Here is a 24,000-nt window from a genome sequence, read left to right on the forward strand (position 1 = left end):
TCTGAAAGGAGAGGCAGAGGGTACTGGGGAATGGGAAGGTGGATAGAAGGGAGAGGAGATGAGAAGGTAGTGGCAAATGGGGATAAGGGGGAGGATTGAGGGGCTTGGAGAGAATCAAGGGGAGGAGAGAGAGGGGAGATAAGGCTGACTGACTGTGGCATGGGTTCTGTGTCCCTGCTGGTTGATTTGTTTCTGGAGTTGATCCAGAATCATCCTCAGCTCTTTGTGTGTTTCGCTGTCCTAATGAGTATCACAATTAAAGTCGAACATGTGAGGGTTATGAAAAGCTTAGATGATTAGACTGAAGGACAGAACAACTGAAGTAGTGTGTGTTTATGTGTGTGTTTTTACGATGGTGCCAAGGTGACGGTAATCACCTATCTCACACACGCACACACACACATGCACACACACACACGCGCACGCACGCACGCACACACACACACACACACACACACACACATACACGCACGCGCGCGCACGCACGCACGCACACACACACACACACACACACACACACACACACACACACACACACACACACACACACACACACACACACACACACACACGCACAATGTACTTCACTACACACACCCTCACTGGGGTCACTAGGACACTTAACTCTCACAAGGGCCACAGACACACATACCTGCACCGCTTGAACTGTCACAAGTGTGTGTTACTGTGTAATGTGTCAAGTGTGTATCATCAAAGAAGACAGTCGTAACTAAGACATTGTTTCTTTGTGTGAGACTGAATTGCAAATGTGTGTGTGTGTGCTCATCTGTATGTGTGTGCTCATCTGTATGTGTGTGCACATCTGTATGTGTGTGCTCATCTGTATGTGTGTGCTCATCTGTATGTGTGTGCACATCTGTATGTGTACGCTCATCTGTATGTGTGTGCTCATCTGTATGTGTGTGCACATCTGTATGTGTGTGCTCATCTGTATGTGTGTGCACATCTGTATGTGTGTGCTCATCTGTATGTGTGTGCTCATCTGTATGTGTGTGCACATCTGTATGTGTGTGCTCATCTGTATGTGTGTGCACATCTGTATGTGTGCGCTCATCTGTATGTGTGTGCTCATCTGTATGTGTGTGCTCATCTGTATGTGTGTGCACATCTGTATGTGTGCGCTCATTTGTATGTGTGTGCTCATCTGTATGTGTGCTCATCTGTATGTGTACGCTCATCTGTATCTCCTCCGAAGAGGAGAGGCGAAAAGGATCAGAGGACCAATATGCGGCGTGGTAAGTGTCCATGGTTCTTTTAATGCGAAAATGTACACATGAACAACTGAATACAAAAACAATAAACGTGGAATGAACGAAACCCAAAACAGTACCGTGTGGTGCAAAACACAGACACGGAAACAAACACCCACAAACACACAGTGAAACCCAGGCTACCTAAGTATGATCCTCAATCAGAGACAACTAATGACACCTGCCTCTGATTGAGAACCATACTAGGCCGAAACATAGAAATACCCAAATCATAGAAAAACAAACATAGACTGCCCACCCCAACTCACGCCCTGACCATACTAAATAATGACAAAACAAAGGAAATAAAGGTCAGAACGTGACAGTACCCCCCCCAAAGGTGCGGACTCCGGCCGCAAAACCTTAACCTATAGGGGAGGGTCTGGGTGGGCGTCTGTCCGCGGTGGCGGCTCTGGTGCGGGACGCGGACCCCACTTCACCATCGTCTTAGTCCGCCTTATTGTCCGCCTCCGTGGCTTTCTAACCATGGCCACCCTTCTCAATGACCCCACTGGACAGAGGGGCAGCTCTGGCGCCTCTGGGCTGAGGGGCTCTGGTGCCTCAGACTCCAGAAGCGCCGGACAGGCGGGAGACTCCAGCAGCGCCGGACGGGCGGGAGACTCCGGCAGCGCCGGACAGGCGGGAGACTCCGGCAGCGCCGGACAGACAGGACCACCTGTAGGGAGGAGACAGAGAGACAGCCTGGTGCGCGGGGCTGACACAGGAACCACCAGGCTGGGGAGACCTTCAGGAGGCTTGGTGTTAGGAGGAGGCACCTGAAGGACCGGGCTGTGGGGGAGCACTGGAGCTCTGGTGCGCAGCCTTGGCCCCACTTCCCCAGGCTGGACAACTACTCTAGCCCGGACCCTCCAGAGTGCAGGCACAGGTTGAACCGGGCTGTGGGTAAGCACGGGAGATCTAGTGCCTACTACGCGCACCTCTCCCTTAGGCTCCACTCCCACATTTGCCCGGCACGAGCGGAGCGCAGGCAGAGGACGCACTGCACCCTCCCAGCGCCCCGGAGTCACAGCACGCAGAGCCGGCGCAGGATACCCTGGACCAAAACTGCGTAACGGCGACCAGACCCGCTGAGCAGGCACCATACGCCCTGGCTCGATGCCCGCACTCGGATGATACTCTCAGGGGGCTGCCCTATAGCCCACCGGGCTATGGGCACGTACTGGCGACACCGTGCGCTTAACCGCATAACACGGTGCCTGACCAGTAACGCGCTGCTTATAATGAGCACGAGGAGTGAGCTCAGGTCTGCTACCTGGCTTAGCTCCACACCTCGTGTGCCACCCCCCAAAAAAATTTGGGGGCTGCCACTCGTACCTGTCGCACTGCCGTGCTGCCTCCTCATATCTCCGCCGCTCAGCTTTCGCTGCCTCCAGCTCTGCTTTGGGGCGGCGATATTCCCCAGCCTGTGCCCAGGGTCCCTCTCCGTTCAGTATCTCCTCCCATGTCCAGGAGTCCTGTGATGCTGGCCGCTGTTGTTGCTGCTGCTGCTGCTGTCGTCGCTGTCTTTTACCACGCCGCTTGGTCCTTGGTTGGTGGGTGTTTCTGTAAGGGATTTCTGTATGTGTGTGCTCATCTGTATGTGTACGCTCATCTGTATATGTACGCTCATCTGTATGTGTACGCTCATCTGTATGTGTGTGCTCATCTGTATGTGTGTGCTCATCTGTATGTGTACGCTCATCTGTATGTGTGTGCTCATCTGTATGTGTGTGCTCATCTGTATGTGTGCGCTCATCTGTATGTGTACGCTCATCTGTATGTGTGTGCTCATCTGTATGTGTGTGCTCATCTGTATGTGTACGCTCATCTGTATGTGTGTGCTCATCTGTATGTGTACGCTCATCTGTATGTGTGTGCTCATCTGTATGTGTGTGCTCATCTGTATGTGTGTGCTCATCTGTATGTGTGTGCTCATCTGTATGTGTGTGCTCATCTGTATGTGTACGCTCATCTGTATGTGTACGCTCATCTGTATGTGTACGCTCATCTGTATGTGTGTGCTCATCTGTATGTGTGTGCTCATCTGTATGTGTGTGCTCCCGTACATAAGTGTGTGTGTGTTTGTGTGTGTCTGTGTGTGTGTGTGTGTGTGTGTGCCTACAATCTCTCAACGGGGTGTGTCTCGTGAGGCGTGGATCCTTCCCAGTCATACAGCTGTGGATATGATGCAAGATGGCGCCGGCAGAGATAATCGCCTCGCTTCACCTCAATAGGAAACTATGCAGTCATTATTTTTTTTCTGTATTATTTCTTACTTTGTTATCTCAGAAAATCTTAATCTTAAGTGTTATTACATACAGCCGGGAAGAACTATTGGATATAAAAGCCATGTCAATTTACCAACATTATGACCAGGAATACGACTTTCCCGAAGTGGAACCTTTGTTCGGACCTCCACCCTGGACATTGGTTCTAATCCCAGAGGCCGACCCAAAACAACGTCGTCGCCACAGGAGAGGCAGACGGAGCGACCTGGTTAGAAGGCGAGCACACCATCCACCGCTTCCGAGCATGTTACTTCCAGTCTCTAGACAACAAGGTGGACGAGATTGTAAAATTCTCTGTTTCACGGAAACATGGCTCTCTCGGGATATGTTGTCAGTTCACCCACCGGGTCTCTTCATGCGTTGCGCTGACAGAAAAAAACATCTCTCTGGTAAGAAGAAGGGCAGGGGTGTATGCCTCATTATTAACGACTCATTAGGTAATCATAACAAAATGCAGGAACTCAAGCCCTTTTGTTCACCTGACCTAAAATTCCTTACAATCAAATGCTGACCGCATTATCTCCCAAGAGAATTCTCTTCGATTATTGTCACAGCTGTGTATGTTCCCCCAAGCAGATACCTCGACGGCCCTGAAAGAACTTCACTGGACTCTATGTAAACTGGAAACCATATATCCTGAGGCTGCGTATATTGTAGCTGGGGATTTTAACAAAGCTATTTTGAGAACAAGGCTACCTAAATTCTACCAGCATATTGATTATTGTACCCGCTCGAGCAAAACACTGGACCACTGCTACTCTAAATTCCGCGCTGCATACAAGGCCCTCCCCTGCCCTCCCTTTGGCAAATCTGACCATGACTCCATCTTGTTGCTCCCCTCCTATAGGCAGAAACTAAAATAGGAAAAGCTCATGCTTAGGTCTAGACACTGCTGGTCTGATCAATCAGATTACCCGCTTCAAGGCTACTTCAATTAAGTGGACTGGGATATGTTCCGCATAGTCTCAGACAATAACATCGATGTATACAATAACATCAATGTAGCAGCGCCTCTTCAACCTCAGGAGGCTAAAGAAATTTGGCTTGTCACCTAAAACCCTCACAAACTTTTACAGATGCACAATTGAGAGCATCCTGTCAAGCTGTATCACCACCTGGTACGGCAACTGCACCACCGTCAACCGCAAAGCTCTCCAGAGGGTAGTGCGGTCTGCACAACACATCACCGGGGGCAAACTACCAGCCCTCCAGGACACCTAGAACACCTGATGTCACAGGAAGGCCAAAAAGATCATCAAGGTCAACAACCACCTGGGCCACTGCATGTTCACCCCGCTATCATCCAGAAGGAGAGGTCAGTACAGGTGCATCAAAGCTGGGACCGAGAGACTGAAAAACAGCTTCTATCTCAAGGCCATCAGACTGTTAAACAGCCATCGCTAACATAGAGAGACTGCTGCCAACATACAGACTCAAATCCCTGGCCACTTTAATAAATTGATTTAATAAAAGGTATCACTAGTCACTTTAAATAATGGCACTTTAATAATGTTTACATATCCTATATTACTCATCTCATATGTACTGTATATACTGTATTTTATACCATCTATTGCATCTTGCCTATGCCGCACGGCCATTGCGTATCCATATATTTATATGTACATATTCTTATTCTATCCCCTTACATTGTGTGTATAATGTAGTCGTTGTGAATTTGTTAGATTACTTGTTAGATATTAATGCACTGTCGGAACTAGAAGGACAAGCGTTTCGCTACACTTGCATTAACATCTGCTAACCATGTGTATGTGACCAATAAAATTTGATTTGATATCTCAGTGTGTATACTATGAGAGTCCTCTCCCTTCTCTCTCCTCAGAGTGGTGTCTCTCTCCTCTCTAATCCTGCTCCAGTCAATGGGCCCGGGGCCAACTCCATCTCTGCTAATTGTATCCATTGTATGGCAGCAGAAATGGAAAGTGGTGCTCTCCTCTCTCTCTCTGATTGTATTTGTTCTCTGCCCTGCTGTGTGTAGGAGTCTCACAAAGACCATTTCCTCCATTTCCTCCACAATCACACTTTATTATGTCTGGCTGGATGGAGGCCTCACCTTGAAACAGACGCAGGCTACTGTGGGAGGTATTATAAGACTATCAACATGTTCTGTGCTGAGCTTGTAGTGAAACAGAACCAACAAATTTCCCATAGGTACCCTGAAAACAATGCTGCAAATTACAATCATCTTGCAAATACCTATCCAAATACCTACATGTATCCAGCCATTGGTTTAACAATCCACCAATAGATACAGTACATTGCAGTGATGATGTCACTTGTTCTATACTGTATCCACAAAAATACACTTATCTTCCTCCCTCCCTTGTCAGGTTTTGTGTGTGTGTGTGTGTGTGTGTGTGTGTGTGTGTGTGTGTGTGTGTGTGTGTGTGTGTGTGTGTGTGTGTGTGTGTGTGTGTGTGTGTGTGTGTGTGTGTGTGTGCATGTGTGTGCGTGTGCGTGTGCGTGTGCGTGTGCGTGTGTGTGTGTGTGTGTGTGTGTGTGTGTGCGCTGGAGGGCACTGTTTTGTTTCTTCCCTAGGGATTCGATTCGAGTCCCTCGGAGCGTTGGGATTGGTGTGTGTGCGCGGGTGTGTTGTAGTGATATAGTTTGAAGACAGCTGGTGAGGATAATGATCTGTGGAGAGTGCAGCAATGTGACAATGGAGATGCAGGAATCTGGTTGGAACGTCAGAGGAATCCTCATGGAGCACCAGGACTTCCCCTGTGTGCTGTTAGCTACACCTAGACACACAGGCCCTACAGGGAGTGTTCGTGTGTGTACGTGTGTGTACGTGTGTGTGCGTGTGTGTGTGTGTGCGTGTGTGTGTGTGTGTGTGTGTGTGTGTGTGTGTGTGTGTGTGTGTGTGTGTGTGTGTGTGTGTGTGTGTGTGTGTGTGTGTGTGTGTGTGTGTGTGTGTGTGTGTGTGTGTGTGTGTGTGTGTGTGTGTGTGTGTGAGTGCATGTATGCAGGGAATGACTTGACTGGGATGTGTGCTGTTTGCTGCCTATCTCATTGGGGATTACTTAGTGTGGTGAAATGGGCTGTGATAGAGAGACAGGCTGTGATAGACAGACAGAGAGGCAGGATGTGATAGACAGACAGAGAGGCAGGCTGTGATAGACAGACAGAGAGACAGGCTGTGATAGACAGACAGAGAGACAGGCTGTGATAGACAGACAGAGAGACAGGCTGTGATAGACAGACAGAGAGGCAGGATATGATAGACAGACAGAGAGGCAGGCTGTGATAGACAGACAGCGAGACAGGCTGTGATAGACAGACAGAGAGACAGGCTGTGATAGACAGACAGAGAGGCAGGATGTGATAGACAGACAGAGAGGCAGGCTGTGATAGACAGACAGAGAGACAGGCTGTGATAGACAGACAGAGAGGCAGGCTGTGATAGACAGACAGAGAGGCAGGCTGTGATAGACAGACAGAGAGACAGGCTGTGATAGACAGACAGAGAGACAGTCTGTGATAGACATACAGAGAGACAGGCTGTGATAGACACACAGAGAGACAGGCTGTGATAGACAGACAGAGAGACAGGCTGTGATAGACAGACAGAGAGACAGGCTGTGATAGATAGACAGACAGAGAGACAGGCTGTGATAGATAGACAGACAGAGAGACAGGCTGTGATAGACAGACAGAGAGACAGGCTGTGATAGACAGACATAGAGACAGGCTGTGATAGACAGACAGAGAGACAGGCTGTGATAGACAGACAGAGAGACAGGCTGTGATAGACAGACAGAGAGACAGGCTGTGATAGACAGACAGAGAGACAGGCTGTGATAGACAGACAGAGAGACAGGTGGCAGGTGATCCACCACATACCTGTAGTTATTACTACTGTATATGAGAGGAGAAGTGGGGAGAATCACAGGAAGTTGAAAAGCCCATGTTTGGATGGATGAATTAATTCAGCATGTGAGCCAACTGTCTCTCATGGGATTTTCTTAGCAGAGGGAATAAAACATTTTTCTGATCCTAAATACTAGTTTTGCTTGTTTGAGTGTGTATGTGTGCGTACGTGTGTGTGTGTGTTTGATAAGCAAAGGGGAATCAAAATGTTAATGTCTTGATCCCAGACCATGAAGAAGCAATAGCAGTATGCATGCCAACGCCATGTTGACACACACACACCAGCACGCACACACACGTCACACATTACCCAGATTCTATCAGACCAGACATAAATTACCTGCCAAGCGCACACAATCAGTTATTGCCACAAGAAACCCGTGCAAGTATGCAAAATTACTTCCAAAGCATTATAGAATATTTTAAAGCCATTTTATATCTAGTTTTGTTGTATATATATTTGAGATATGAGCAGGGGGTATTATTACAAATCACACAATCAGACATTCATCATGATATATTAGACTGGGGTGATGCAGGAGAGGAGTGACACATTATTTAATTTACCCTGTTTTCTATTCTGGCTACACATTTCATGACGGAAACAAATTGTGCATTTGCCGCATCTGCAAGATTGTTTTTCAGTGTTTTTTGTGATGATGAATGCTGTTTTTTAATTTAAAAAAAATAATGTGTTTGGTATATGTTGTTTCTTTCTCCCCATGAATTTATTGTAGCTTTAGACACAGCAGCCGAGGAGGTGGGGAGGAGGAGGAAGATGAGGAAGATGAGGAGGAGGCTACACAGAGATATCTGAAAGTCATTTGACTTCAGAGTGAACTTCAAAAGAAGGCTTGGGTTGTTTGTCCCAGGGGGGATATGGAGTCTATTTCAGTCTCCTCTCTGGCTGTATTCTTCTTCAACCCCCTCTTCTCTTCCTCCTCCTCTCCTGCCCTCTGTTCTCTGACCCCTGGTGTTGCCATGGGGACACAGTGTGATGTATAATTCACTACTGAACTTCACACCCAGGGCTACCTGAGTGTGTGTGTGTGTGTGTGTGTGTGTGTGTGTGTGTGTGTGTGTGTGTGTGTGTGTGTGTGTGTGTGTGTGTGTGTGTGTGTGTGTGTGTGTGTGTGTGTGTGTGTGCTTGCCTGCGTATACGTGGGTGTGTGACCTTCATTCCGGGGCGACCTGGAATGGAAGGCCAGTCAGGAGCCACACCGGTTGTATAGTGTGAAACTGTTGTCTCAATGCCAGGAGTGTCAGTGTTTGAAGGTATGAAGGTTGTTGTGTGCGTTGGTGCATGTGTGTGAAGGCCTTTTGAAATGGAGCCTCTCGCTGCAGTAGGTCTCTCAGGTGTGCTCTGATGTAGAATGTCAGGGCCACCGGGCAGTCACCATTTTATAGAAAGAGCAATGTGTCCATCCGCCTGTTTCGTGCTGTTACCGTGGTGACCACACTGGAGGAGTGGAGGAGAGGGAATCCAATCATCTAGGTCCTGGAGTGTAAATACAGTACACACCCCCACTATTTCCTATCACTCCCTCTCTTTCTCCATCTATCCCTCTCCTCCCTATACCTTCCCTCCCTGCCTTTCTCCCTCCATCCCTTTCCTCCATCTACCTTCCCTCCCTGCCTTTCTCCCTCCATCCCTTTCCTCCATCTACCTTCCCTCCCTGCCTTTCTCCCTCCATCCCTTTCCTCCATCTACCTTCCCTCCCTGCCTTTCTCCCTCCATCCCTTTCATCCATCTACCTTCCCTCCCTGCCTTTCTCCCTCCATCCCCTTCCTCCCTCTACCTTCCCTCCCTGTCTTTCTCTTTCCATCTCTCTCCTTCCTTTACCTTCCCTCCCTGCCTTTCTCCCTCCATCCCATCTACCTTCCCTCCCTGCCTTTCTCCCTCCATCCCTCCCCTTCCTCTACCTTCCCTCCCTGTCTTTCTCTTTCCATCCCTCTCCTTCCTCTCCTTCCCTCCCTGTCTTTCTCTTTCCATCTCTCTCCTTCCTCTACCTTCCCTCCCTGTCTTTCTCTTTCCATCCCTCCCCTCCATCTACCTTCCCTCCCTGTCTTTCTCTTTCCATCCCTCCCCTCCATCTACCTTCCCTCCCTGTCTTTCTCTTTCCATCGCTCTCCTTCCTCTACCTTCCCTCCCTGTCTTTCTCTTTCCATCCCTCTCCTTCCTCTACCTTCCCTCCCTGTCTTTCTCTTTCCATCCCTCTCCTTCCTCTACCTTCCCTCCCTGTCTTTCTCTTTCCATCTCTCTCCTTTCTCTACCTTCCCTCCCTGTCTTTCTCTTTCCATCTCTCTCCTTCCTCTACCTTCCCTCCCTGTCTTTCTCTTTCCATCTCTCTCCTTCCTCTACCTTCCCTCCCTGCCTTTCTCTTTCCATCTCTCTCCTTCCTCTACCTTCCCTCCCTGTCTTTCTCTTTCCATCCCTCTCCTCCATCTACCTTCCCTCCCTGTCTTTCTCTTTCCATCTCTCTCCTTCCTCTACCTTCCCTCCCTGTATTTCTCTTTCCATCCCTCTCCTCCATGTACCTTCCCTCCCTGTCTTTCTCTTTCCATTCCTCTCCTTCCTCTACCTTCCCTCCCTGTCTTTCTCTCTCCATCTCTCTATCATTCAGATGAACCTACAGCCAGACAACCCATATACTGTAACTACCCATTCAGTCTATTATTCTGGCCTTTTTATGATGATTAGATCTCTTCTCCCTGCTCCTGCCCTGCGTTAACCTCCCAGTCCCCCATACACACACACACACCTCACAGCACCCGCAGTGTAAATGATAGGCTCTCAGTGTGTCTGGGATATTGGTCTCTCCTCTCTGTGACACAGCCTATTGTTTACAGGTCAGATTAGTCTGTAAATTATAGTGTTGGACTGTGAGGAAGCCTGGCTCAACCTCCCTCTCTCCTGGAAGCCTGGGTCTGTTCTGGCATAGGGACATGTTAACTACTCCCTGCCCTGCATCACCCTGCCCTCACGCACACACACACACACACACGCACACGCACACACACACACGCACACAGACACACACACACACACACACACACACACACACACGCACACGCACACAGACACACACACACACACACACACACACACACACACACACACACACACACACACACACACACACACACACACACACACACACAGGGGGCTGGCAAAAGGGGGAGGAAGTCTTGGCTGTTTAAGCTAAATGCTATAATGAACCAGTCTCACCACCTGGGAGGACAGCTAGCTAAATGCCACCAGACTCATTAAAACTAGCTGGCTCTGCAGTGCCAGCACATGCATGCACCCACACACACACACACACACACACACACACACACACACACACACACACACACACACACACACACACACACACACACTCTCAGTTCACACACAATACTCTATCAGTTTAGGGAGCGATGTTAGATGTAGTGTATGGAGATGGTCTGTTGTAGCTTTGAGTATGTCTGATTGGTATTCTGATAGCCCTGGTCCTGTTGGTACCCAGGGTCCATGTCAAAGAGCACCTCAGGCAAGACCTGCTCTGCTTTGCACCAGCTTTTCTCTCATCTTATGGAGCCTCAGTGGAGGGCATTCAATGATACAGTAAACATATTATGTTTCTGTTCCCACTATTTGTTCCTTACAGTGTGTGTGTGTTCTCTCCTGCAGGTCTGGCACGGGCTAAGTCAGTCCCCAGCCACACCTACTCCAATGAGGTGGTGACCCTGTGGTACCGCCCCCCTGATGTCCTCCTGGGATCCACAGACTACTCCACCTGCCTGGACATGTGGTGGGTAGTACCACTGACTTTTAACCCCTGACCACCTACCTCTCTCCACAACAGGGAGAATACTTCCTCCTCTAGATCAGATGAGGTTCCATAGGGAGGAGAGGTCAAGACCTGGCCATGTCTCTATCTGGGGTTGATGAGAAGCTGGGAGACCTGGTCTGGCAGAGTCTGAGGCTCAAAATGGACAGACAGGGGAATTTACTGTGGACATGGACAGACAGAGGCCTTCCTATGGCGACAGACAGACAGCTTTAGTCAGTATATGGACAGGGGTCTTTCAGAACTGCCGTCCAGGCTGTGAAATGAACTGTGACCACATCGATCTGGACAGGCAGTCCTCGAGTACGCCCCTTTCCAAGGACCCGAGCTGCATCCCACCGCGGGCAATTAAAGCATAGTGGGGGAGAGGGAGAGGCAGGAGGTTAGGTTGGCAGTAGAGCAGGTGGGAAAATCCTTAGGGCACCTTTCCACTCCACCGAGACTGGAGCCACTCAACATAGAAAGACCTATACCGTCACTTAGAAAGCAGTGTTCCATGAACAGGCAGCGCTCACATCGCAGTATGCTCAGTGCTGGGTCACTGGTTTGGGTAACAGTCTGTCCCATATCCGTCAAACCACTAAAAGGTTAAAGGATCAGATCATCTGGAAGACAGGAGGAAAGGGAAGAATAGGGTGGAACAGAACAGGGATTCTTCCTCTAGTCTATTTTTATGTCTGTTATCGCCTCAGTGAGCCTGTCGTTTCACCAGGCACCTGTCAGTCAAGCTGACACTGTGGACAATGACAGACAGCCCAGCCAGACAGACAGAGAGAGGTGTGAGAGGAAGTGGTTGAATCCCTGTCGTTTTCACACTGTTATTACCAGGTTTATCGCTCTCCCTGCCAAGCCAAACCTCTGTATCTGATTTAACACCAGTCTCTATATAAAGATCGAAGAAATATCTGAACAGTTTGCTGATGAAAATGTATTGTTCCATCCAGCACCTACTTCTATCCATTGGACTTTTAAGAAATGTATAGGGCTCTTCCTGGTCTATAGGTACGCTATGGAGACGGATGAAGTTTTCAAAAAGGAATTAAGGTGTGTGGTGTGTTAAGGGGGATGAAAATGATGCTGGTGCTTGTCTCTCTCTTTCTCCCTCCCTCTCTATTTCTATTCATTCATCTTTCTGTATTATCTGTGTGGCTGCTCAACCGTTGCTGGGTCATGCAGAGATGGAGGAAAAGAGGGAGTGAGTAGTGTGCACTGGGCCAGAAAGTGAATCTGTCAGGAAACAATAGTTCTCTGACAAATGGGCTCTGACACCTGTTTAAACCTACACACACATACACACCACTCTCCATAACTGGCCACCTCTCTTTCTCCATCCCGCTCTCCTTGTCTCTCCACTGGGCATCCCATTATCCAACCATCGCCACCTCAGATGCCACACAGAGTTAGTCTTCTGAATAAACACTTTACTGAAGCTGAATCCTCTAGGAAATCAAGACATCCACCATAGATTTAGATGGAAATTAAGATATTCCCCAGGAGTGAACCATTTGCCTTTCAAAATATACTGTGCTCTTCTACAAAGCCATTTGAGTACACTATAGATTCAATCATGATGAATTGTAGTTGTGGAGGCTAGTATTCTTCATAGAGGGGTTCAAATGTTTACTGCTGATGGCTCTGGAGCTCTCCAACTCTGTTGATGCTGTCTGTGTGTCTCTAATGGGGATGCTGTCTGTGTGTCTCTAATGGGGATGTTGTCTGTGTGTCTCTAATGGGGATGCTGTCTGTGTGTCTCTAATGGGGATGCTGTCTGTGTGTCTCTAATGGGGATTCTGTCTGTGTGTCTCTAATGGGGATGCTGTCTGTGTGTCTCTAATGGGGATGCTGTCTGTGTGTCTCTAATGGGGATGCTGTCTGTGTCTCTAATGGGGATTCTGTCTGTGTGTCTCTAATGGGGATGCTGTCTGTGTGTCTCTAATGGGGATGCTGTCTGTGTGTCTCTAATGGGGATGCTGTCTGTGTGTCTCTAATGGGGATTCTGTCTGTGTGTCTCTAATGGGGATGCTGTCTGTATGTCTCTAATGGGGATGCTGTCTGTGTGTCTCTAATGGGGATGCTGTCTGTGTGTCTCTAATGGGGATTCTGTCTGTGTGTCTCTAATGGGGATGCTGTCTGTGTGTCTCTAATGGGGATGCTGTCTGTGTGTCTCTAATGGGGATTCTGTCTGTGTGTCTCTAATGGGGATGCTGTCTGTGTGTCTCTAATGGGGATTCTGTCTGTGTGTCTCTAATGGGGATGCTGTCTGTATGTCTCTAATGGGGATGCTGTCTGTGTGTCTCTAATGGGGATGCTGTCTGTGTGTCTCTAATGGGGATGCTGTCTGTGTGTCTCTAATGGGGATGCTGTCTGTATGTCTCTAATGGAGATGCTGTCTGTGTCTCTAATGTGGATGCTGTCTGCGTGTCTCTAATGGGGATGCTGTCTGTATGTCTCTAATGGAGATGCTGTCTGTGTCTCTAATGTGGATGCTGTCTGCGTGTCTCTAATGGGGATGTTGTCTGTCTGTCTCTAATGTGGATGCTGTCTGTCTGTCCCTAATGAGGATGCTGTCTGTCTGTCCCTAATGAGGATGCTGTCTGGCTGTCTCTAATGTGGATGCTGTCTGTGTCTCCCCAGGGGTGTGGGCTGCATCTTCATCGAGATGATCCAAGGAGTGGCAGCTTTCCCTGGGATGAAGGACATCCAGGATCAGCTGGAGAGGATATTCCTGGTGAGTCAGCTGTGTGTTTGTGTGCGTGTGTATAGTCTCACTTTGAGCACTTTTTAATTTATTTAACCTTTATTTAACTAGGCAAGTCAGTTAAGAACAAATTCGTATTTACAATGACGGCCTACCAAAAGGCAAAAGGCCTCCTGCTGGGATTGGGGCTGTGATTGAAAATAAAAAAATATAGGCTAAAACACACATCACAACAAGAGGCACCACAACACTACATAAAGAGAGACATAAGACAACAACACATCATGGCAGCAACACATGACAACAACACGGTAGCAACACAACATGGCAGCAGCACAACATGGTAGCAGCACAAAACATGGTACAAACATTATTGGGCACAGCCAACTCCACAAAGGGCAAGAAGGTAGAGACAAGAATACATCACGCGAAGCAGCCACAACTGTCAGTAAGAGTGTCCATGATTGAGTCTTTGAATGAAGAGATGGAGATAAAACCGTCCAGTTTGAGTGCTTTTTTCAACTCGTTCCAGTCACTAACTGCAGGAAACTGAAAAGAGGAGCGACCCAGGGATGTGTGTGCTTTGGGGACCTTTAACAGAATGTGACTGGCAAAACAGGTGTTGTATGTGGAGGATGAGGCCTGCAGTAGATAGGGGGGAGTGAGGCCTAAGAGGGTTTTATAAATAAGCATTGGGTATACTGAGGTGACCAGTTTACAGAGGAGTATAGAGTGCAGTGATGTGTCCTATAAAAAGCATTGGTGGCAAATCTGATGTCCGAATGGTAAAGAAGATCTAGCTGCTCGAGAGCACCCTTACCTGCTTATCTATAAATTACCTCTCCTTGGTCTAGCATGGGTAGGATGGTCATCTGAATCAGGGTTAGTTTGGCAGCTGGGGTGAAAGAGGAGTGATTACGATAGAGGAAACCAAGTCTAGATTTAACCTTAGCCTGTAGCTTGGATATGTGCTGAGAGATGGATAGTGTACCGTCTAGCCATACTCCCAAAATACGTGTATGAGGTGACTACCTCAAGCTCTAAACCCTCCGAGGTAGTAATCACACCGGTGGGGAGAGGGGCAATCTTCTTACCAAACCACATGACCTTTGTTTTGGAGGTGTTCAGAACAAGGTTAAGGGTAGAGAAAGCTTGTTGGACAATAAGAAAGCTCTGCATATAAATGGATGAGAGAGCTTCCTACTGCCTGAGCTATGTTGTTGATATAAATTGAGATGAGTGTGGGGCCTAGGATCGAGCCTTGGGGTACTCCCTTGGTGACAGGCAGTGGCTGAGACAGCAGATGTCCTGACTTTATACACTGCACCTTTTTTTCATTTTTTTTTAACCTTTATTTAACTAGGCAAGTCAGTGAAGAACAAATTCTGATTTACAATGCCGGTTTGGAACAGTGGGTTAACTGCCTTGTTCAAGGGCAGAACGATTGTTGACTGACCAATTGTTGACTGACCAATTGACTGTGTTTACTGTTTACTTGCGTACTTGTGTACTTGAGCAGTAACCTTTGGCTCTTGATCTAATCAGCATGAGGTCTGTGGCCCTCTTTAACTCTGGGTCAGGTAGCTATTCAATTCTTCCGCTAGGTGCTTATTAAAGGAACCAGTGATTAGGGATTAATAGGGATGGCAGATAGATTGATAGATATATTTCTGAACAGGACTCAGGGCCTGACTGCATCAATATTTTATGGCTGTGTGAGGTCTCATGAATCCCATAATCGGCTCCTCTGTCCTCTATAATTCCCCCCATCGGCAGAATTGAAGTGGATAATGTGTTAATGTGAAGAATTCATATTCATTCATCCTCTGAAATGAGTTAATAATGAATGCAGACAATTACTGAGATGAGAGGATGGGAGAGAGAAAGAGAGGGATGAAGAAAGAGAGACATATAGAGAGAAAGAGAGACATATAGAGAGAAAGAGAGGGATGAAGAAAGAGAGACATAGAGAGAAAGAGAGTAATGAAGAAAGAGAGACATATATAGAGAGAGAGGGATGAAGAAAGAGAGACATATAGAGAGAGAGAGAGGGATGAAGAAAGAGAGACATATATAGAGAGAGAGGGATGAAGAAAGAGAGACATAGAGAGAGAGGGATGAAGAAAGAGAGACATATATATAGAGAGAGAGGGATGAAGAAAGAGACATATAGAGAGAGAGAGAGGGATGAAGAAAGAGAGACATATAGAGAAAGAGAGGGATGAAGAAAGAGACATATAGAGAGAGAGAGAGGGATGAAGAAAGAGAGACATATAGAGAGAGAGAGGGATGAAGAAAGAGAGACATATAGAGAAAGAGAGGGATGAAGAAAGAGACATATAGAGAGAGAGAGGGATGAAGAAAGAGAGACATATAGAGAGAGAGAGGGATGAAGAAAGAGAGACATAGAGAGAGAGAGAGGGATGAAGAAAGAGAGACATAGAGAGAAAGAGAGGGATGAAGAAAGAGAGACATAGAGAGAAAGAGAGGGATGAAGAAAGAGAGACATATAGAGAGAAAGAGAGGGATGAAGAAAGAGAGACATATAGAGAGAGAGAGAGAGAGATGAAGAAAGAGAGACATAGAGAGAGAGAGAGAGGGATGAAGAAAGAGAGACAGAGAGAGAGAGAGAGAGAGAGAGAGATGGATGAAGAAAGAGAGACATATAGAGAGAAAGAGGGATGAAGAAAGAGAGACATATAGAGAGAGAGAGGGATGAAGAAAGAGAGACATATAGAGAAAGAGAGGGATGAAGAAAGAGAGACATAGAGAGAGAGAGAGAGAGATGGATGAAGAAAGAGAGACATATAGAGAGAGAGAGGGATGAAGAAAGAGAGACATATAGAGAGAGAGAGGGATGAAGAAAGAGACATATAGAGAGAGAGAGAGGCGTAGGTCAGTGGAGTCAGGTGTGAAGACAGAGACAAAGCGGTTCGGTTTGTTTTGCCGAGGGCTGTCGGGGATAAGTGTGTGAGTGCGTGTGCGTCTGTGTGTGTCTGTCTGTGTGTGTCTGTCTGTGTGTGTTTGTATGTCTGTGTGAATCTGTGTGTGTAGGGAGTATGCCCCAGGCAGGGAATCTTACACAAAGCAACCTAAGAGGACAGATCGCCGGGGATAGAGAGATACTGTATAATTTTTTTTAATTGATTGTCTGTTTTGCCAAAGAGAAAATTGGGTCTGTCTGCTCTCCTCACATTTGTAAGATTCCCCCCCAAAACCCCAGCCCTCTCTGCCCCCTGCATCCATCCAGTACACCCCTTGAACACACAGACACAAAGAGAGAGGGGTAGAGGGGGAAAAGGAAAAAAGGGGAGAGACCCAGTAGTGGGATGGCCTGTCGCCAGCTTGGGTATCCATGGAGGTACACCTGCAACCCTGTTGGCCTGGCAGCAGGGGATCTGTGTGCCCTTTAGCAGGTTGCAGGTGGAACCGAGAAGGATAGGGGGGGGGGGGCAGAGCAAGCGGTGGAAGGGGGTTTGGGGGGAGGATGGAGAAGGGGAAGGGAGGGGTGGAAGGGGATTGGGGAGGGGAGGTCTGTCTGACTGTCTGGGGTCAAATGAAAATGTTATCCAGTGGAGATACGGGTTTTATTCAGCAAACATGAGGATATGAGGAGGAGAGGAGGGGGGGGAGGGATAGGAGTGGAGGAGAGCAGAGAGGAGAGACAGAGGAGACAGAGGAGTGGAGGATAAGGGTGAGAGGAGAGGAGGGGGGAGAGGGATAGGAGGGGAGGAGAGCAGAGAGGAGAGACAGAGGAGACAGAGGAGTGGAGGATAAGGGTGAGAGGAGAGGAGGGGGGAGAGGGATAGGAGGGGAGGAGAGACAGAGGAGACAGAGGAGTGGAGGATAAGGGTGAGAGGAGAGGAGGGGGGAGAGGGATAGGAGGGGAGGAGAGCAGAGAGGAGAGACAGAGGAGACAGAGGAGTGGAGGATAAGGGTGAGAGGAGAGGAGGGGGGAGAGGGATAGGAGGGGAGGAGAGCAGAGAGGAGAGACAGAGGAGACAGAGGAGTGGAGGATAAGGGTGAGAGGAGAGGAGGGGGGAGAGGGATAGGAGGGGAGGAGAGCAGAGAGGAGAGACAGAGGAGACAGAGGAGTGGAGGATAAGGGTGAGAGGAGAGGAGAATAGAGGCGAGGAGAGGAGAATAGAGGAGAGGAGAGGATAATAGAGGAGAGGAGAGGAGAGGAGGGGTTGGTGGGATAAAGTCTGACAGGTCTATATTGTGTTCTGATTATCCTCTCCTTACTCTCTCCACATTATGAAGACCTTTTGAATCCCCTGTTTTAACAGGATCAAACCTGTGTAGTTAATAGCATGGCCCACACAGCCCCTGTAAGCCATACACATGAGGAGGCCAGAGATGTGCTTAAACTAGGCTTACAGTCTTACCTTGACTGTAGAATCATTATTATTTCTCTGAGGTAATAACACCTCTGATCATCCCAATGCCAATGCCCACGCATTCACACAATTTGTTTTTCATGTGTTTATTGATTCAGCATTTCTCATAATCCAGATGGCAATAATTAGTGTTTGGACATTCAAACATTAACTGGCCTTTTGAGGCGTGATGAACATGATCAGCATACATTTGAAGAATTGAACACGTTTAATAAGAGAGTTTGCTTCACTTGTAAATACACACACAATATTATGTACAGGCTACATGGCCTCATGGACCATGGACTCACCCAACGCATTGAACCAAAATGGCACCACACTGAGACAACTCTAACTATATTGCATTGGCTAAGAAGTACTGACCCGTCAAATTGAGCCGCTCATATTTTCTCCCACCCCAATCACGTCTCGTCCTGTTGTGTGTCTGTGTACTCTGCTGTCAGCTAGAGGAAGAAAAGACAGATAGAGAAATACATCTGGAAAAATGTCCACCAGTCTGCTTGGCCTGGCAGCTAGATGGTCAGTTAGTGTAACAAACAGCTCCACCTGTCAGAGTTAGCCTGACACATGGAAACCAGGTGTTTGATGTTTTTTATACCATTCCACTAATTCCGCTCCAGCCATTACCACGTGCCCGTCCTCCCCAATTAAGGTGCCACCATCCTCCTGTGGTTGGTACGTGGATGTGTGTGGGTGCCGTCTGTCGGTCTGTCAGTGGAGAGATTATGCTGAGTCCCGCCCCTCTAATAGGCCAGTGTGTTTGTGAAGGGGAGAGAAAGGTCACCTAGCATCCCTGTCTGATAGGTACTCAGTCTGACAAAAGTCAGTTGGCATTTTGAAAAAAGTTAGACCCACACTAACACCCTGGTCATTTCCATGTAAAAGGTTAGACCTACACTAACACCCTGGTCATTTCCCTGTAAAAAGTTAGACCCACACTAACACCCTGGTCATTTCCCTGTAAAAAGTTAGACCCACACTAACACCCTGGTCATTTCCCTGTAAAAAGTTAGACCCACACTAACACCCTGGTCATTTCCCTGTAAAAAGTTAGACCCACACTAACACCCTGGTCATTTCCCTGTAAAAAGTTAGACCCACACTAACACCCTGGTCATTTCCCTGTAAAAAGTTAGACCCACACTAACACCCTGGTCATTTCCCTGTAAAAAGTTAGACCCACACTAACACCCTGGTCATTTCGCTGTAAACATTAGACCCACACTAACACCCTGGTCATTTCCCTGTAAAAGTTAGACCCACACTAACACCCTGGTCATTTCCATGTAAAAGGACCCACGAGCACCAACATGTGAAGTTCATGTTAAATTAGTTGTGATATTAAAGCTAAGAGTCTATATATTTTTTCTTAATTAAAGCATATACATTTTTCAACCATTTGGAATAAGCAAAGGCTTTGATTTCTTGTCAAACAGATGGAAAATAGTAAATGTCGACCAGAAAAAAGTCTTAAAAGGTATAAGAAATATATCAAAACAAACTAATGTTGAACTAATATCAACAATTATATTTAGTTTTGGAGACATTTTTCTGCCTTCTGTAAGGTTAAGAAACATTGCCTTGTGTCTTGAAATATTGTTACCAAAAGCCCATATATCTTTAAGATATTTTCAAATTTCTCTTCCTCATGAGGAGGGACGATAACGAAAGTTAGTTATAGTGTTTTCTATGGATATCAATTTTGTTTATGAATTATTAAGTGATTTAACTCCAAATTAGTAACAGAATTTCTGAAATATTTTAATGGAAATTTCTGAAATTGAATTGGCTACAATTGGAAATCGTAGTAGTCACGAACAACAGCTGGGTTCACAAGTTTGGACAGTACAGTAAAGAAAAGTAGAGTATAGTTCATTACTGCATACAGTAGAACACACGAGTTGAGTAAACTATAATGTACAGTATTGTACTGTACTGAACAAAACTTTACTCAAATCAAATCAAATCAAATTTATTTATATAGCCCTTCGTACATCAGCTGATATCTCAAAGTGCTGTACAGAAACCCAGCCTAAAACCCCAAACAGCAAGCAATGCAGGTGTAGAAGCACGGTGGCTAGGAAAAACTCCCTAGAAAGGCCAAAACCTAGGAAGAAACCTAGAGAGGAACCAGGCTATGTGGGGTGGCCAGTCCTCTTCTGGCTGTGCCGGGTGGAGATTATAACAGAACAAGATGTTCAAATCTTCATAAATGACCAGCATGGCCGTATAATAATAAGGCAGAACAGTTGAAACTGGAGCAGCAGCACAGTCAGATGGACTGGGGACAGCAAGGAGTCATCATGTCAGGTAGTCCTGGGGCATGGTCCTAGGGCTCAGGTCCTCCGAGAGAGAGAAAAAAAAGAGAGAATTAGAGAGAGCATATGTGGGGTGGCCAGTCCTCTTCTGGCTGTGCCGGGTGGAGATTAAAACAGAACATGGCCAAGATGTTCAAATGTTCATAAATGATCAGCATGTTCGAATAATAAGAAGACAGAACAGTTGAAACTGGAGCAGCAGCACGGCCAGGTGGACTGGGGACAGCAAGGAGTCATCATGTCAGGTAATCCTGGGGCATGGTCCTAGGGCTCAGGTCCTCCGAGAGAGAGAAGGAGAGAATTAGAGAACGCACACTTAGATTCACATAGGACACCGAATAGGACAGGAGAAGTACTCCAGATATGACAAGCTGACCCCAGCCCCCTGACACATAAACTACTGCAGCATAAATACTGGAGGCTGAGACAGGAGGGGTCAGGAGACACTGTGGACCCATCCGAGGACACCCCCGGACAGGGCCAAACAGGAAGGATATAACCCCACCCACTTTGCCAAAGCACAGCCCCCACACCACTAGAGGGATATCTTCAACCACCAACTTACCATCCTGAGACAGGGCCGAGTATAGCCCACAAAGATCTCCGCCATGGCACAACCCAAGGGGGGGTGCCAACCCAGACAGGATGACCACATCAGTGAATCAACCCACTCAGGTGACGCACCCCTTCCAGGGACGGCATGAGAGGGCCCCAGTAAGCCAGTGACTCAGCCCCTGTAATAGGGTTAGAGGCAGAGAATCCCAGTGGAAAGAGGGGAACCGGCCAGGCAGAGACAGCAAGGGCGGTTCGTTTCTCCAGAGCCTTTCCGTTCACCTTCCCACTCCTGGGCCAGACTACAATCAATCATATGACCCACTGAAGAGATGAGTCTTCAGTAAAGACTTAAAGGTTGAGACCGAGTTTGCGTCTCTGGCATGGGTAGGCAGACCGTTCCATAAAAATTGAGCTCTATAGGAGAAAGCCCTGTCTCCAGCTTAGAAATTCTAGGGACAATTAGGAGGCCTGCGTCTTGTGACCGCAGCGTACGTATAGGTATGTACGGCAGGACCAAATCAGAGAGATAGGTAGGAGCAAGCCCATGTAATGCTTTGTTGGTTAGCAGTAAAACCTTGAAATCAGCCCTTGCTTTGACAGGAAGCCAGTGTAGAGAGGCTAGCACTGGAGTAATATGATCAAATTTTTTGGTTCTAGTCAGGATTCTAGCAGCCGTATTTAGCACCAACTGAAGTTTATTTAGTGCTTTATCCGGGTAGCCGGAAAGTAGAGCATTGCAGTAGTCTAACCTAGAAGTGACAAAAGCATGGATTAATTTTTCTGCATCATTTTTGGACAGAAAGTTTCAGATTTTTGCAATGTTACGTAGATGGAAAAAAGCTGTCCTTGAAATGGTCTTGATATGTTCTTCAAAAGAGAGATCAGGGTCCAGAGTAATGCCGAGGTCCTTCACAGTTTTATTTGAGACGACTGTACAACCATTAAGATTAATTGTCAGATTCAACAGAAGATCTCTTTGTTTCTTGGGACCTAGAACAAGCATCTCTGTTTTGTCCGAGTTTAAAAGTAGAAAGTTTGCAGCCATCCACTTCCTTATGTCTGAAACACATGCTTCTAGCAAGGGCAATTTTGGGGCTTCACCATGTTTCATTGAAATGTACAGCTGTGTGTCATCCGCATAGCAGTGAAAGTTAACATTATGTTTTCGAATAACATCCCCAAGAGGTAAAATATAGTGAAAACAAAACGGAACCTCGAGGAACACCGAAATTTACAGTTGATTTGTCAGAGGACAAACCATTCACAGAGACAAACTGATATCTTTCCGACAGATAAGATCTAAACCAGGCCAGAACTTGTCCGTGTAGACCAATTTGGGTTTCCAATCTCTCCAAAAGAATGTGGTGATCGATGGTATCAAAAGCAGCACTAAGGTCTAGGAGCACGAGGACAGATGCAGAGCCTCGGTCCGATGCCATTAAAATGTCATTTACCACCTTCACAAGTGCCGTCTCAGTGCTATGATGGGGTCTAAAACCAGACTGAAGCATTTCGTATACATTGTTTGTCTTCAGGAAGGCAGTAAGTTGCTGCGCAACAGCCTTTTCTAAAATTTTTGAGAGGAATGGAAGATTCGATATAGGCCGATAGTTTTTTTATATTTTCTGGATCAAGGTTTGGCTTTTTCAAGAGAGGCTTTATTACTGCCACTTTTAGTGAGTTTGGTACACATCCAGTGGATAGAGAGCCGTTTATTATGTTCAACATAGGAGGGCCAAGCACAGGAAGCAGCTCTTTCAGTAGTTTAGTTGGAATAGGGTCCAGTATGCAGCTTGAAGGTTTAGAGGCCATGATTATTTTCATCATTGTGTCAAGAGATATATTACTAAAACATTTGAGCGTCTCTCTTGATCCTAGGTCCTGGGAGAGTTGTGCAGACTCAGGACAACTGAGCTTTGAAGGAATACGCAGATTTAAAGAGGAGTCTGTAATTTGCTTTCTAATAATCATAATCTTTTCCTCAAAGAAGTTCATGAATTTATCACTGCTAAAGTGAAAGTCATCCTCTCTTGGGGAATGCTGCTTTTTAGTTAGCTTTGCGACAGTATCAAAAAGGAATTTCGGATTGTTCTTATTTTCCTCAATTAAGTTAGAAAAATAGGATGATCGAGCAGCAGTAAGGGCTCTTCGATACTGTACTGTACTGTCTTTCCAAGCTAGTCGGAAGACTTCCAGTTTGGTGTGGCGCCATTTCCGTTCCAATTTTCTGGAAGCTTGCTTCAGAGCTCAGGTATTTTCTGTGTACCAGGGAGCTAGTTTCTTATGAGAAATGTTTTTAGTTTTTAGGGGTGCAACTGCATCTAGGGTATTGCGCAAGGTTAAATTGAGTTCCTCAGTTAGGTGGTTAACTGATTTTTGTCCTCTGGCGTCCTTGGGTAGACAGAGGGAATCTGGAAGGACATCAAGGAATCTTTGTGTAGTCTGTGAATTTATAGCACGACTTTTGATGTTCCTTGGTTGGGGTCTGAGCAGATTATTTGTTGCAATTGCAAACGTAATAAAATGGTGGTCCGATAGTCCAGGATTATGAGGAAAAACATTAAGATCCACAACATTTATTCCATGGGACAAAACTAGGTCCAGCGTATGACTGTGACAGTGAGTGGGTCCAAAACCCACTGAGTCGATGATGGCTCCGAAAGCCTTTTGGAGTGGGTCTGTGGACTTTTCCATGTGAATATTAAAGTCACCAAAGATTAGAATATTATCTGCTATGACTACA

General features: G+C 46.9%; 1 protein-coding gene across 2 annotated transcripts in view; it reads left to right on the forward strand.

Moving 5' to 3' along the window:
* Positions 1-24,000, forward strand: part of LOC109901149 (cyclin-dependent kinase 14) — a 201,904-nt gene that overhangs the window by 88,314 nt on the left and 89,590 nt on the right. For both annotated transcript variants that reach the window (XM_031787508.1, XM_031787514.1), the window contains 2 exons: positions 11,127-11,247; positions 13,921-14,014. In XM_031787508.1, coding sequence (XP_031643368.1) covers positions 11,127-11,247; positions 13,921-14,014 — 215 coding nt within the window. The remainder of the gene's footprint in view (positions 1-11,126; positions 11,248-13,920; positions 14,015-24,000) is intronic.

Source organism: Oncorhynchus kisutch, linkage group LG2 (assembly GCF_002021735.2).
Source record: "Oncorhynchus kisutch isolate 150728-3 linkage group LG2, Okis_V2, whole genome shotgun sequence".
Classification (NCBI taxonomy): Eukaryota; Metazoa; Chordata; class Actinopteri; order Salmoniformes; family Salmonidae; genus Oncorhynchus; species Oncorhynchus kisutch.